This window comes from Belonocnema kinseyi, chromosome 3 (genome assembly GCF_010883055.1).
Source record: "Belonocnema kinseyi isolate 2016_QV_RU_SX_M_011 chromosome 3, B_treatae_v1, whole genome shotgun sequence".
Classification (NCBI taxonomy): Eukaryota; Metazoa; Arthropoda; class Insecta; order Hymenoptera; family Cynipidae; genus Belonocnema; species Belonocnema kinseyi.
Genome location: NC_046659.1, coordinates 54,362,929 through 54,378,606, shown reverse-complemented (window position 1 = coordinate 54,378,606; position 15,678 = coordinate 54,362,929). Strand labels below are relative to the sequence as shown.

General features: G+C 35.9%; 1 protein-coding gene across 1 annotated transcript in view; it reads left to right on the top strand.

Annotated features, from left to right (window-relative positions):
- Positions 1-4,106: 4,106 nt before the first annotated feature.
- LOC117169832 (cadherin-related tumor suppressor) overlaps positions 4,107-15,678 on the top strand; it is a 205,827-nt gene continuing 194,255 nt past the window's right edge. The window contains exon 1 of the mRNA XM_033356341.1: positions 4,107-9,434. Within this exon, the coding sequence (XP_033212232.1) occupies positions 4,107-9,434 (5,328 nt within the window). The remainder of the gene's footprint in view (positions 9,435-15,678) is intronic.

Genomic DNA, 15,678 nt, shown 5'->3' with positions numbered 1-15,678 from the left:
ATAAAACAAATTTTTTTTTCCTATGTATGGACAATACAAGTTGGTAGTTTATTCCACATATAACTTTTTTTCACTTAAATTTGTAAATTATTAAGCCCAATGTAAATCTTCCAGCATAAAAACCTATATAAGTAATTTTTTTTAATTATAAAAAATACAGGGGATAATTATCTCTCCAAATGAAAAAGAAATGCCTCAGTCAAGGTTTAAGAAAATGTACAAAAAATAAAAAATTACTTTTCTTCTAGGAAAGATGACTTAAAAATTATAAAAAAACATGTCTCTATTTGATGGGTATAATATTTTTAAAAAACGGAACGTTCTGAAATATATTTGAGCCACCTTCAATAAAAGAAACGCGTCAAATGCGAAATGACAAACTGGTTTAGATTGATATACATACATTATATTTTACAATCAGAAAGAATATTGTCTGACACTAAAGTGATAAAATTTGTTTTAAATCAGAAGAGATGTACAATATATGTATGTATTCATAAAATGTAAATAAAAAAAATAGTTATTTGATATGAAATAAATATTTCTATTTCTTAATTAGCATAGCTTTAAGTTATATAAATATTTAGTTATCTTAAGTAGGTGCATTCATATTTTAATAGACAAATTACTTCATTCAACTTATGAAATATTTCATCAGAACAATTTTACGAACTCTGCGTATGAAACAAATATCGCTTCAATTTTATTAAAATGACTTTTAGTTATCTAATTATTTCTTTAACTCAAAGAAATAGGGAGGTAACTTAAAAGAATAGTTATTTCGCATAAGAGGTGATTGTAAGATTGTTATAAAAATAAATTTGTTTTCATTAAATAAATTAGTATTGATGTTAATAAGTTATTTCATTTAAACAAAGAAATATTTTATTTCAACAATTTTATCATTACTTTGTATAAAATAAGTGTTTATTTATCTTAATTAGAACATCTTTGAGTTACCTCAATATTTCTTTAAATGAACGAATTATTGAGATAACTGAAAAGCATATTTCTTTCGAATAAGAAGTTGGAAGGATTATCTTAAAAGAATATTTTTTTAAGTTATGGATTCGTATTCTAATAAACAAATTGCTTCACTCAACTGATGAAATATTTTTTCACAACAATTTTAAAATTTCTACGCATGAAAAAAAATCGCTTCAAATCTATTAAAATGTTTGTTAGTCATCTAGTTATTTCTTTGAATCAAAGAAAAAAAGGTAGAAATAGTGGTCAATGATTGAAAATTATTAAACTAAAGAAATATTTCTTTGAAGGCAAAAGACAGATTCGTAGAAACTAGATTCTTAGTTGCAAAGAAATGGATTTCTTGCATCCGCAATATCGCATATTCGAAAGCTAAGAAATATTTCTTTGTCTTATCGAAATTGAGCTCAAAGAAATGATTTATTTGAATTAATACATGACTTATTTGCCTTTAAACAATATTCAGTAAAAAGCAGTTAACGATTTTCTGGAATCAAAGAAATCAAATAGAAGAACTGAATTTCTTTGAATCCAAGAATTTTTTTCTCAGTGTATAAGAATGAACAGGTGCTTTTTAAAAACTGTAAAAAAATAAACAAATTTTATTTATATATTTTTATATACATGTTCAAAAAAAACTGTATTATATTTACATTAAAATCTAATATAATTGAATTTAATGAAAAAATTGTATATTTATGACCGTCTTTTTACTTGATGAGCTTTCGAGAGTAAACAAAATGCATAATTTTCACATATATTCAATAATATCAACAAAATTACCAGTAAATAATAATTATTATATTCAATACTGAAAAACTTATATTAATTTACAGTACCACAGACAAATGCTTCAAGTGACTCCATGTGAATTTAAATGAATTTGCTACGTTTGAGAGCTTAAAATTTTCCTAAATAATTGTTTTAATTCTATCTTAAACATTCTAGAAAACTTTTATCAACATTTTCACATCCTAATGATTAATTTGTAATAAAAATTTCGTGTAAATAATTAGTTTGTTTAAGTATAAACAGGGGCTGATTTTAGGGTTAATCTAAATTCTAGTACATGTATATCTTCTGCCGTTCAGGAATTATTCATCTGCATATACAGATTTGAAAAAAAATTTGAATGATTTATTTTGTTTTATATTTTTTTATCTTAACTTTGTAAGATATAACAGACTTTGTTTCTAATATATCTACAAAGTTTCTAATCCAGAAAACATATCTGAGAGGAAATGCCTCCTCTAATTTTTGAAACAATATACTCTCGTTTCCTTTCACTCTGAAAATCGATATAAGTAGACATCTTCGAAATGATCCATGTCCCGATGATAAACCGGCCCAAAGTAAAGCGCATCGAGCAGAACGTTCGATCGCGGTAACGGATTAGTTACGAAAGTGGCTAAGCTCGACGGATGCAGTGCCAGGCCTGGACCAGGGGCTTTACAAGATCCCCCCTCTTATTCCGAGTTCCACTCTTATAACCCGTCAACTCCCTTTCCTCCGCGCGTATTATTCATCTCTTGTTCCCCGTATTTCCCTCTCTCTCATTTCTCTCTTGTCTTCTCACTTCTGCTCTCCCTCTTTCTCTTTCTCAGGCCCCGAACTCTACGGCGGCCATCTTGCATACCTGAGTCGCCGCATTGCTCGTACCTCGAGGGCAAAAGGTAGAATATCTCGGCAAGACGATGGTGCGAGGTGCGGCGTGAGAGGGGTGACAGGTTGGGGCAGGCTGGCTGGCCCAGGAAGGGAAGGAGAGGAGAGTCCCTTATTGAGAGGAAGCAAGTGAGAGAGACCGAAAGCATGCCAGAGAGGGAAAAGGATCGAGAGTAAATGAGAGAGAGAAAGGAGACTCAATGCCCCTTGGGCCCGATGGATCGGAGAGGGACGGCGTCAGCCTGCTCGAAGAATGCTCTCTGACTGCGGCGGTGCTGGGACCGGCAGTTAGTCGAGTCGGGTCACTCTGCAGGAAAGGTTATTTACGTCGAGGCCCTCGGTGATAAGGCCACGTTTTTCACGTGTGGAGAAAAAAAGCCCGACGATTAGATACCTAAATCGCGGAACTGACTCACGTGACAATAAGCACTATTACGCGCGCGAATACCTTTCCTGAGAATACGCATTCAAGCGATACCCGCGAGTCTAGTGTTTCGGTCAGTTATAATTTCTTCTACGCTAGACCATATTCATCTCTGTGCCTTATTTCAAATTTGGATACAAGTGCCACCTGTTGTGATAAGATAATTTATTGGAAATTTTCTTTTTTGGTTTCAGTTTTAATTTTTCACTCTAGTGATATGTGAATAGTGTTCTCCAAGTTCTCCAAATTGTGTGTTCTCCAACTTTCCAGACTGGAATACAAGAGGTACTCAAGGACTATCAAAATTGCTAGGTAGCGAAGGGACATTGATCCTGACGTGTATCATCGACAAACGTGGATGGATAGACATGGAGAGGAATGACATTAGGTTTGAAGGTAACCTTCATTCTGATTGGAAAGGAGTTGTTCATTTCTAACGCGAGGCTTCAAACCTGCCGGTTTTTTGGTCCCTCCAAATATTTATTTTTTGCGGGAATCTAATTTTAACTAGAAACTCAAGAGCCGTCAGAGAAATATTCTTATCTTAAAACTTGTTGTTCCTTCATATCCAGGTAAGCGAGTCAGAGAACAATAGGCCTACTGTTAAGAAGTTCGGAAAGACTTGAACATCTTGAGCGAAGGATTAAAGACGCGTCTCGCGAGGCGCGGCTCTACCGGTCAGTGCCCCCTCTACCCGAGAATTCTCGTCCCATGTTTACTTGAATTTTAAGAGCGATAAAGAGTCTGGTCTCTGCCGATTATCGCGAATTCGATCTGGTCTTATGCGAGCTGCAACAAGAGTAGAGAAAAATCGAAAGATGTTTCGCTGCGAGAGCACGGACAATGTTTATTCGCGTTGATTTATGCAGTCATGCACGACGAGATGATGCCTTTGACGTAAAGAAGGCGGGAAAAATTGAACGATGACGGATCGATTGACGATGAGGAAAAATTGTAATAGGTAGCATCCGCTTATGTTACATAACTAAGGGGAGGAGGGATAGAGAGCTGAAGATAGGAAGGGTTTGAAGAGATGCCCCCGAGTAAATTTGCAATTTTGGCCCTGGTCCTTGGCCTGTTGTCAACGGACCAAAATGGCGGCCGAGCTGACAACGTGGATAATATCCTACCGCAAAAGGTTGCGAGATTGGTGCCTCGGAGGTCACCCATGCTGCCCCAAGATGGTTCAAATATAGGCCTGGTCATGCAGAGTAGAGCCGTAGACACGAGGGTGCAGTTAGAGGTGAAGGAAGGAGAACCAAAAGGTACTTTAGTAGGAACAATACCAGTAAAACCTGGCTTTACGTACAGATTCAATGAACCTCCTCAAGAGTTCACTTTGGATCCAGTTACAGGCAAAATTAAAACCGCAATAGTACTAGATCGGGAGTCCCTGAGTAGTGATAGGTTTGATCTCGTTGTTCTTTCAAGTCAGCCAACCTACCCGATAGAAGTACGGATACTAGTTCTCGACATCAACGACAATAATCCTGAATTTCCAGAAACAAGTATCGCGGTTAGTTTCTCAGAATCAGCAGCTGCGGGGACCAAACTTTTGCTAGATGCTGCAACGGACAAGGATACTCCTGAGAATGGTGTCGTCGACGACTATTTCATCGTCGATGGCAATACCGACGGGAAGTTTCGGCTTTCTGTCACAGGCAATCCTACAGGGGAAACATCCTATCTTCATTTGGAAACCACGGGGAAATTAGACAGAGAGCAGGTCGAGTTTTATTCTTTGAATGTTTGTGCAAGAGACAGAGGACGTCCGCCGCGATTGGGTTACCTTTTGGTGAACGTGACAGTATTGGACGTCAATGACAATCCACCGGTATTTCAACAAAGCGATTATGTCGTCGCTTTGAATGAAAGTGCTCCCGTTGGAACCAAAGTGCTTACGGTGCACGCCACAGACAAAGATTCCGATGATAATTCAAAGCTGACATACTATCTTCCGGATATGGAGAGGCAGTTCACGATAGACCCAGAAACAGGTACAATTACGACAGCCGAAGCCTTGGAGTGCCCTCAGCAGAGTTGCTCGATACAGCGACCAGGTGGTGGATGTCCTAAAAGTTGCGTTATAACAGTTTTCGCCCGCGATCATGGTTCACCAAGGCAAGATGGACGCACTTACGTCACCGTGAACCTATTAGATGCAAACGATCACGATCCTGAGATAAGATTCAGTTATTTCCCAGCTATTGCTGGTTTTGCAACCGTTGACGAGAATGCGGTTAAAGATTCTATAGTGGCTGCAGTTACAGTAATTGACAACGACGAGGGTCTCAATGGGGAGACCACAGTCAAAATTAGGTCGGGAAACGAATTGGGCCATTTTAGACTTGGACACAATGCGCAGAACTTTCATATTGTTCGGGTGAACGGCCGACTGGATAGGGAGGAAATTCCGAAATACAACTTGACCATCGTCGCCGTTGATAAGGGAACACCGCCGAGATCGGCTACAGCTTATCTCGTGATCCACGTAAACGACGTCAACGATCACGAACCGGTATTTCAGCAAAGTGAATATTCAGCCGTATTATCAGAACTATCTCCTATTGGCAGTTTCGTGGCAAGTATTTCCGCAACCGATGCAGATTCCGGGCTCAATGCAAGAATCTATTACGACTTCGACTCGGGTAACGAACAAGGCTGGTTTACCATTGATCAAGATACTGGTTTGGTCACAACAATCGCGATTTTAGATAGGGAAATACAAGGTAGCGTCGAGTTACGCGTTTCCGCCCGAGATGGAGGTCCAAATCCGAAATACGTTTCAACCCACTTAAGAGTTACCGTTTTAGACGAGAACGACGAAGCCCCGAAATTCGCCCAGAGTATCGTTGAAGTAACTCTTTCGGAAAATACCCCCTCACATAGTTTAGTGGCCACTTTATCAGCAGTTGATAATGATCAGGGAACTAATGGAAGTGTAGCTTATAGTATTCATCCCAGTGTGTTAGCAGATCATCCAAAGACCTTTGCTTTGGACGCTTTAACAGGACAGTTAACTACAAAAACTAGCTTAGATCGTGAAACCACTGCAAATTATAGGATTTTAGTAATCGCTAAAGACCAGGGTACACCGCCACAATCATCGACAGCTACGGTGCTTTTGAATTTAGAAGATGTCAATGACAATGCTCCTGTTTTTTATCCACGCACGTACCTGATGCCAGTTCCAGAAGATGCCTTGCCAGGAACTTCGATAGGAAAAGTAACTGCTACTGATGCAGATACTCGAGAAAATGCTCAAATAAAATTCACATTAGAATCTGGAGGAGAGGGGCTATTTGTGATTGACGAAAGAACGGGTGAAATTATCTTGCAAGGATCACTAAGAGCAGCACACAAAATTCTCTATGAATTAATCATTTCGGCTAGGGACGCAGGGGAAAAAACCGCAGTCAAAAATGCGGTTGTGGAGATCCTGAGAGAAGAGGATCTTGAACATTTGGAATTTGATACCTACAACGGCTATGAATTTCGGATAGCAGAAGACATGGGAGAATGCAATGAAATGCCGTCAGGTTTTAGCAGAGAAATAGGAACTATTCAGGTAGCTCAGTACAGTAACTCTAAAGTGTCCTATTCTATCATTTTTGGGGATCCCAAAGGCAATTTTAAGATTGACGAAAATTCGGGAGTAATCAGCACTGCCGGATGTCTTGATCGAGAGCAAGTAGCTTATTACAGTTTGCAGGTCGCAGCGAGGGCCGGATTGGCACATGGTATAACATACGTCAATGTGACAGTCCTTGACATCAATGACAACTCTCCTAGGTTTCCTAAGGGAGAACGAGATGAGATTTTCCTTAAAGAAAATGCCGCAGTGGGACAAGAAGTTTGTCTCGCAAGGGCGAAGGATCGGGACGCAGGCACCAATGCCAGGATTACATATTCTCTGACACACAATCCCGCGGATCAATTTAGAGTGGCAGAAAATTCAGGCATTATTTATCTTGACAGGCCAGTGAGAGCCGCACCAGGGACCGTATTACAGTTAGAAGTAACAGCAATGGATTCTGGAAATCCGCCCCTTTCGGCCCAACAGCAGGTGCGAGTGACTATCGAAGACGTTAATGACCACACACCGGTTTTCAAGCTGACGAACTACGAAACTTCACTCCCTGAATCAACTCCCGTCAACGAGCGCTTTTTTGCACTCGTCGCATCGGATATTGACCTAGGAGCGAACGGAAGAATTCTCTACAGTGTTACGGACGGAAACACTGAAGCACGTTTTGGGATTTTTCCTGATGGACAACTCTACGTCAAGAATGCCCTAGATCGAGAGGAACAAGATTATTACGCTCTCGAAGTAACTGCTGGCGATCAAGGCAATCCAAGTAGAAGTTCGATAGTTCCGGTCGTCGTGCACATTATAGATGAGAACGACAATGCTCCTCAGTTTACGAACTCTAGTTTTACATTTCATCTCCGAGAGAATGAACCATCTGATACGTTTGTTGGAAAGCTACTGGCTACGGATCGAGACGTGGGTCGAAATGCCGATTTAACATTTTCACTTCCTTCCACTCAACAGGATTTTACTGTGGACCCTAGAAACGGATTCATTAAGTCGCTTCACGTGTTCGATCGCGAACAATTGGTAGCCAACACTGGGGGCAGTTACATCACCCTCGAGGCTACTGTAGCCGATAATGGACTAAACCGCTTAAGAGACAGGGTTAAGGTCACTGTATACATTACCGACGTTAATGACAATACTCCCAAGTTCCTTCGAATGCCCTACCGGGTTCAAGTCAGCGAAGGTGCGGCCGTAGGAACGCAACTATTACGAGTTTACACTTCGGATGCCGACGAGGGTTTAAATGGGGATGTCTTTTACTCCTTAGAAGGCGGCAATCGGCAGGGTCATTTTATGATCGATGAAGCCACAGGACAAATTTCCTTAGCGAAGACCCTTGATCGTGAGACTCTAGACATGTACCACCTAAGAGTAGTGGCTCATGATGCCAGTATGGAAATGCGTCTTTCTTCCAGCGCTTTAGTGCAAGTTGAGGTCCTCGACGAAAATGACAATATTCCCATATTCGTCGATAATAAATCGGAGATATCGGTTTTAGAGACTACGCCCATTAACACAGAATTCCTGAGGTTCAAAGCGACTGATAGTGACCTTGGATCTAATAGTGAATTAACATTTGCTATAACTGCAGGAAACCGGAGAGATACTTTCCAAATAGATCCTCTCACTGGTGCTCTTTATTTAAGAAAACCTTTGGATTACGAAGACCTCGTGAGCTATACTTTAAACATTACATGCAGCGATTCTGGGCACCCGAGGTTGAGCAGCGTAACGACACTACGAGTGGATGTTATCGACACGAATGACAACCCACCCGCCTTTCCAAACACCGCGATAGTGCGACAAATACATGAGGGCGTTGCTGTTCACGGACCGATACACACGGTTACTGCAGAAGATCCTGATTCCGGAGAAAATGGTATCGTCAGTTATGCGATCGCCCATCAGGAACCAGAAGATCAAAAGCGTCGTTTCGGGATAAACCCTTCGACCGGGGTGATTCACACGCTTTTGCCGATCGATAGGGAGGAAATCGATACTTTCAAGCTAACGGTGGTGGCTACAGATAGGGCGGAACCACCTTCTGCTCGACTCTCTGCTGAGAAATTGGTGATAGTAATTGTCCTGGACGTTAATGACAATGCTCCGATTTTCGTTAGCATGTCCGCAGCCTTGTTACCCTTAAGAGGAAGTTTGAGTTATCAGCCTGGGACGGAAATTCCGGTTGCAAAATTGCATGCCAAGGATTTGGATTCAAGTACAAATGGTCTCGTGACTTACGAATTGTTGAGGTCAGGGGTTAATTACTCGGACATGTTTAGAATTCATAGAAGTTCTGGTTTGCTGACGATGAAACTGCCAAGATCTTTGAAGAATTTTGAAAGAGCTTCTAGGTATCAGGTTGGAGTGCGTGCTACTGATGAATCTGTCCAAGCTGAAAGGAGATCTTCTGAAACGTACGTAACTTTGATCGTACCGGGTGAGGATGATGACCCGCCAATGTGGGAACACAACAGTCAAATGGAGGGCAGCGTGTACGAAAATGAGGCGGCGGGTGCGAGCATTTTACGATTGAGTGCGCGAACTAGAAGATCGAATGTCGATTTAGAGTATTACGTGACGAATGTGACTGCCGGGAATTGGGGACCACAGGTAGAAAGATTGTTCGACGTAGACACGAAAACAGGTGTTCTTTCAACGGCAGCAGTGCTTGACAGGGAGGCTGGAGTCCAATGGTACGAGGTCGAAGTGTACGCGATCGTTGTTGGCGGAAGCAGGCCGAGCACAGCTTCTACTAAGGTGAGATTTTAAAAGAATTTTTGCATAAAAGTAAAGGTAGATTATAAGATAGAGAAAGGGTAACGTCATGTTTAAGAAATTTATTCAACTGAAAACCCTGTTTACAAAAATCATTGTTAGTAGATGATTAGGTTTTGAGAAAAAACTTTTCGAGAACCTTAGGTAGCATAGAAACACCAAAATTTACTAATCAATTTCAAGAGCACTGCAAAAACTGTACTGACTTCCTAGTTGATACCTAGGTTTTCTGGTTTAAGGAATATTAGTTTTAGATTAAACTGAAGAGAATTATAATATTATTAAACTCTGTCATGTCAACTTACACCTTTAATTTATAAATTGAAAGAAATTCCCATTTCAAACAAGTTTTAGAAATTCAAAGCAATAAATATGAAAATGAATCGCCATGTAGAAGATTTGTGACAATGACAAAGTATATGGATGGGAAAAAACGCCAAATTATATTTAAGTCAAATCAATATATTTCAGTTTTGTTCAAATTGTTACAAAAGAATGAAGTTTAGTATTGAAATGTTCTTAGATGACTTTAGTGTGGGGTTTCACATACTCTTTTGAAATTCACTGGAAATTTGCAACAAAAATTCGGAATTAACCAAATGACGCTGGTTTGTACTGATATAAAAAAATGTAATTTCTTTTTTTAAATAGGCGAAGTACGAAAAAAGTTAACAGATCGAAAATAATTGTTGTTTTTTGAACACAACACTTTTTTATATTTGGCTGTTAATTATTTGCGTGCTTGGTATTGTTTTTCTATTGAATGGCCTTAATTCGAGATAAGAATATTGGTATTTTTACATTCTCATCATTTATGATTGAGAAAGTATTAGAATTGACGGAAATTTGACATCACACTTTTTCAACGGATCTCCACATTTCGAGACCCCCTGAATCCAAAAATCAGGTTTTCACGATGGCGTGTGTCTGTCCGTCCGGCCGTCCGTAAACACGATAACTCTCGAACAAATGATCGAATCAAATCCATCTTTGGCACACTTTTTCTAGGTCCTAAAAGAAAGGACGAGTTCGTTAACCAGCCATTTTTGATAAAAATTCAAAAAGTGAGCGCATTTTCAAAATTTTTGAGACCACTTTTTTTTGAATTTGAAAGCTCTAGTATTAAAAAGACAATTTATCCTCATGACTTTTTGCGATAAAAAGAAAATTCTCAGAGTTATAGCGTTTGAAAAATTTTTTAATCAAACAAAAATCAAAATTTGAAGCCGAGAAACGCACGATATGAATAAAAGTCAAGAGAAGAAAACATTTCTTTTTGAAATCCCTACAAGTTTATCATAACCAATTTTTGGATTTTCTTCAAAAATCGAAAATTCAAATTTTGTTTGCACAAAAAATAATGGAAAATAAAAAATTCCATTTTGTGGACAAACTATGTAGGATACAAAAAAAGACGAATTAACATAAATGGTTATCCCAAAAAGGATCTACAATGTCGTTAAGAATCACTTCTTGATAGGACGCGTACTTTTTGTTTTATTCGTGAAAAATAACGTTGAAAAAAGTAAAATAAAAAAAAATGTGTGGAAAACGACGAAAGTCGACGAAATCGAGCGCGCAGCGCGAGTGTCACGATGAGAATGTGTACCTCAAAGCCTACAGAGCTTTGAGAAACATAATCTTTGACTATACTTAATTAAGTAGACAATTCAGAATATGAAGACGCATATAAATACTGCCATCTAAAAGAAATCTTTTTGATGAAGTTTTTTTCAAGCATTCCAAATGCAAAGAATAAATATCCGAGCGCGAAGTGCGAGATTTAACCGTTGCGCGCCCTAGGAATAATGAATTTATTATTGTTTATTATTCGTATTATTGAGAAATCGTATGAAACCGATGCAAACTTCATGCTCTTGTAACAATTTGTGTAAAATTTTCAATATCTTTAGTCTATATCTCTTGCATATCTGAACCAATCTATAAAGCAAGTTATTTAATTAATTTTCACTTTATTTTGTAATACAAAAGTATACTTTACCTCACCGGAACCTTATTTGCTCGAGAAGAAAAAACTAAATCTGATCGAGCAATAAGATTCGAGTTTATTGTCTCGATTTCGCGTTAAAAAATTTGTTATGAAACTTCAACTGAACTATAACCTCTTTTTGTGTTCATAGATCAATATGAAGCAAAAGATGTAAGAGAGGAAGGAGTATTAAATGTGCACGAATTCAGGTTATCCCAGTGCACGAAATGCACCAAAGTTTGTGCAATCATTTTCCGTGTAAAATATACTTTTTCCGAAAATACCCTGGTAGAACTGTATTTTTCAATAAAATACAATAAATTACAATAAAGTGCAATAGTATATACTTGTTCATACATGTTGAAATCTACGCTTATAGAGTTTCACAAGTAATTACAAATATGTACATGATACAAAATGTTATATAGGGTATCTATGAACCGGGAAATAGTCGGGAAATTAAATGTGCATTTTGAAAGGTTTCAAGAGAATAGAAATATTGTCTTTAGATTTTTAAGAAAATTTCAAATGAATTTTATTTTGAAAAATTAATTGTGAGAGAATATTTCAAAACATTTCAGAAAGTTACAAAAATTCTAAAAAAAGATTTCGACAGATTTTTAAGCAGTTTTTCTAAATATGCAGAATTAAAACAAAAAATATAAAAAATACCATCATAAATACTTAGAAGATTTAATAGTTTTTAAAAAATTAATCATTATTTAAAAATTTGAAAATATTTCAAAAAATGTAATTCTAAATGTAAGTTTTTGAACATTTTGAATAATTTTTAAGAATTTTGAAAGGTTTTTTTGTTGAAAGTTCATATATTTTCTTAAAAGTTCGTATTTTTTGTCGAAAATTAATGTGCTTGTTTGAAAATTCATCTTTTTTGCTTGGGGATTCAAATACTTGGTATAAAATTATTTTTGTCATTTTCGTTGAAAATTCATATTTTCGGATTAATAATTCAATGGTTTGTTTTATAGAAAACTCATCTCTGTCGGTAAAATTTTGATTATTTTCAATTTTATTTTGTTGAAGATTCGTCTTTTTTAGAAACTAATTTAAATTTAAGATTTTTAAAAAATTTAAACAAAATCTGGATGTTTGAAGATTTCTAAACAAAGTTAAGGGACGTTTTAAGTATTATAAAAGGCTTCAAGAGAATAAAAGATTTTTCTTAAGATTCATCGGAACATATCATATATGATATTTTCTTTTGAAAAATGAATTCTGGGAAAATAATTGCAAACAATTTCAAATTATTTCCCAAAATTACAACAGTAAAAATTCAAAACTTTTAAAGATTTCACAAATTTAAAAGAAAAATGTATTTTTTTAAATATTTCTAACAAAAAATTAAGGTATAGTTTTTAAATGTATTTCGTATTAATACTAAGTGTGTATATTCTCCATATTACGTGTAACCAAATATTCCTCAATACTATAAAACATCGCACAATACGAAAAATTACACCGGGAATTTGGTGGCAAAAAGATAGTAGACACCCTGATAACAATTAGCATGTTATTGTATATAATTTATTGTAGAGTTTTGTGTTTAATTATAGAGTAAAAAAATTAGAAAGATTTTAATATTTTTTGTATTCAAGTTATAAGAATCGCTTTGCTGTTATCATTTATCCAGTATTCATTGAAGATACATATATCTTTTAATAAGCCGCCTATTATAAAGTATCCACATTCATCGATGACGTGGGATGCTTGTACTACCAGCCATTGATGTTGTTTATTAATTAGCAGCTTTATATTATATCGTTATTAATTGACATCCTTCGGTGGGTGAAATTAACGCGTAATGAAATGGTTCGAACGTTTTACTGCTTCGAACACAAAATACTGGAAAGTTTCTTCAGAAACCATAAAGAGCTACTAAGTTTAAAGCGGTTTTATGACTGCCATCATCAGTCGCTAACTCGTTCGATTAACGCACACAGATCTCTTGCACCCTTAGTTAAGTCGCGGGTATCAACCTCATGTATTATCTTCCCGTCATTGTTACTTCCGGAGACGATGATCCGAAAATAAGGTCTGGTTCAGCCAGTAGCAAGTTAACCTTTCAGCTTTTATTCTTTATTGGATGGTGCGTAAAGCAAGAAGTCCGAGGGCTCCAACTTTTTTTGGAGGCCATTAACACTACACTTTGACGGTTAGCACGTTGTTCGGGGATTGGCTCGGTCATATTGAACCCGAGATTTTTAAACCAACTTATGGCAGGAATTCATGTGCTAAAATTAGTCTAATCGTTCATGCTATTTACGTAAAGTATGTTTTGACTTAAAGCCAATTTGAACAGATGATTTTGTCTGTGAAAGGGAAGCATATCTCCCTGAAAGTTTATTCTCTTTTGGTTATTAGTAATTTGAATGTTACTTTTAAATAGTTATATCCCGAGAGATAATTTCTATGCAAATTTGGATGAAGAAGTGAAAAATAATTTTTTCATTATGTCTGCAATTGCACAAAAACCAGTTATATCCATTGTTTAGAGGTCGACCCGTGTCTAGAAATATATTCCAACACTTTGTGTTAATATAGTTCTGCATCATAAATTTGTATGGAGCAAGTGTAAGATGTCTTCACATCACAATAAATGTGATTATTTGAGAATGCAGGAGTCTTTACTTTTTTCTGTAGTTTACATAATTAAATGTAAAAATTAAGAATATTGTATCCCATATCAACATTATGCCAATGCGAGGATATATATCTACATTCTTTGACTCAATTTCAAATTTTAGTAATCTTACTACACTGATGTGTAGATTTAAAGAATCCAGAAAGTTTACAGAATTTCAATGGTTCTTTCGGTACCATTTATTATTTTATTGGAATTCAGGACTGTACATTATGTCAGAATGTTACATAATTTTTCGGCATAATGTCAGTAGTAAACACAAAAATGTTATCAATATAAAAAAGTGTTCAATTAGCGTTTAAATTAATATGAATTTCAAGTACTTTTAATTTAATTGGAAGAAGATCCAGGAGAAGTAAAGAACTTCTGTAATCGGTGTAGATTAAATTTTGTAATTCCTTTTACTTTACTCAATTTCTCCATTTTAAGTTTTTAATGTTTCCAATTGATATGAAATGTTAATCTTAATTTGGAATACCATACCAATTATAATTTTTTCTCACAGAATTAGATATCGGCGGGATTTGTCTCCCAGGATATCCTGGGCACATTTTTGGAATATTGTGAATAATATCGTGTGGGGCGGAAATCTGGATATCTGTGGAATGTCCCAAGGATCGCATAAATAGAATAAATCATCATTTAACATATTATGTATTTATTTATTTCAAATCGTAGATTTTAAATTATTTATGTCTTACGGTCCAATCGTAAATCGAAAAAATAAATATGAGTTAAAAAAACATGTTCTTCGAAACTCAGATATTTATTTAATAGAAAAAACTCTTTTCAAAACTTCCTGACGTTTCAGTACACATGCGTACCTTTTTCAAAGGTTCTTAAACCTAAATAACTATATTAAAAATTAGTAATTTTAGTACGAACAAATATGATGGATAATTATGTAGATTTGAATACATTGTTACCTGAGTTGATGATAGTTCAAATAGTCAAACAGATCAATTTTCAGTAAAAAAAAAGGAACATTTCAGTCTATAGTTTTAAGAAAATTAATTAAAATTTATTCATTTTTTGAAGTCTCAAAAAATTTTTTCGAGACTTCAATCGATTACAACTACATTTTTTAAAATTGTACGAGAAAACAAAATTGGCGTAGGTTCGGACGGACGAACAGAAATTGACATTTTTAGAAATACATGAAGAATACGTAATTAACGATGATGTAATAGGCAAGTTTCGATTGAAAACCACTGATGTGGAAGCGCGTAATTGAGTTTAAATTTGAAATAAGAAATTAAAAAATTTTTTTTTTAATTTTTAAAAAATGTGTATATGTACACATCCACACATATGCATATATATACTCACATATAGCATACATACATATACACATATATGCATATAGAGATGATTAATATTAAAAACATTATTTTATAATACCCTGATAAATTTTATTGATATTTAGAATTTCAGTCTGTACATTAACAGAAATTTTACGATATTTGTTTATGAAAATAGACTCAATAATACGTCGTTGATAAGTATTTTTTTCTGTAGCTAATATTTTAATACGTTTAAAATCAAAATCAAAGTAATGATTGAAATTCCAAGAA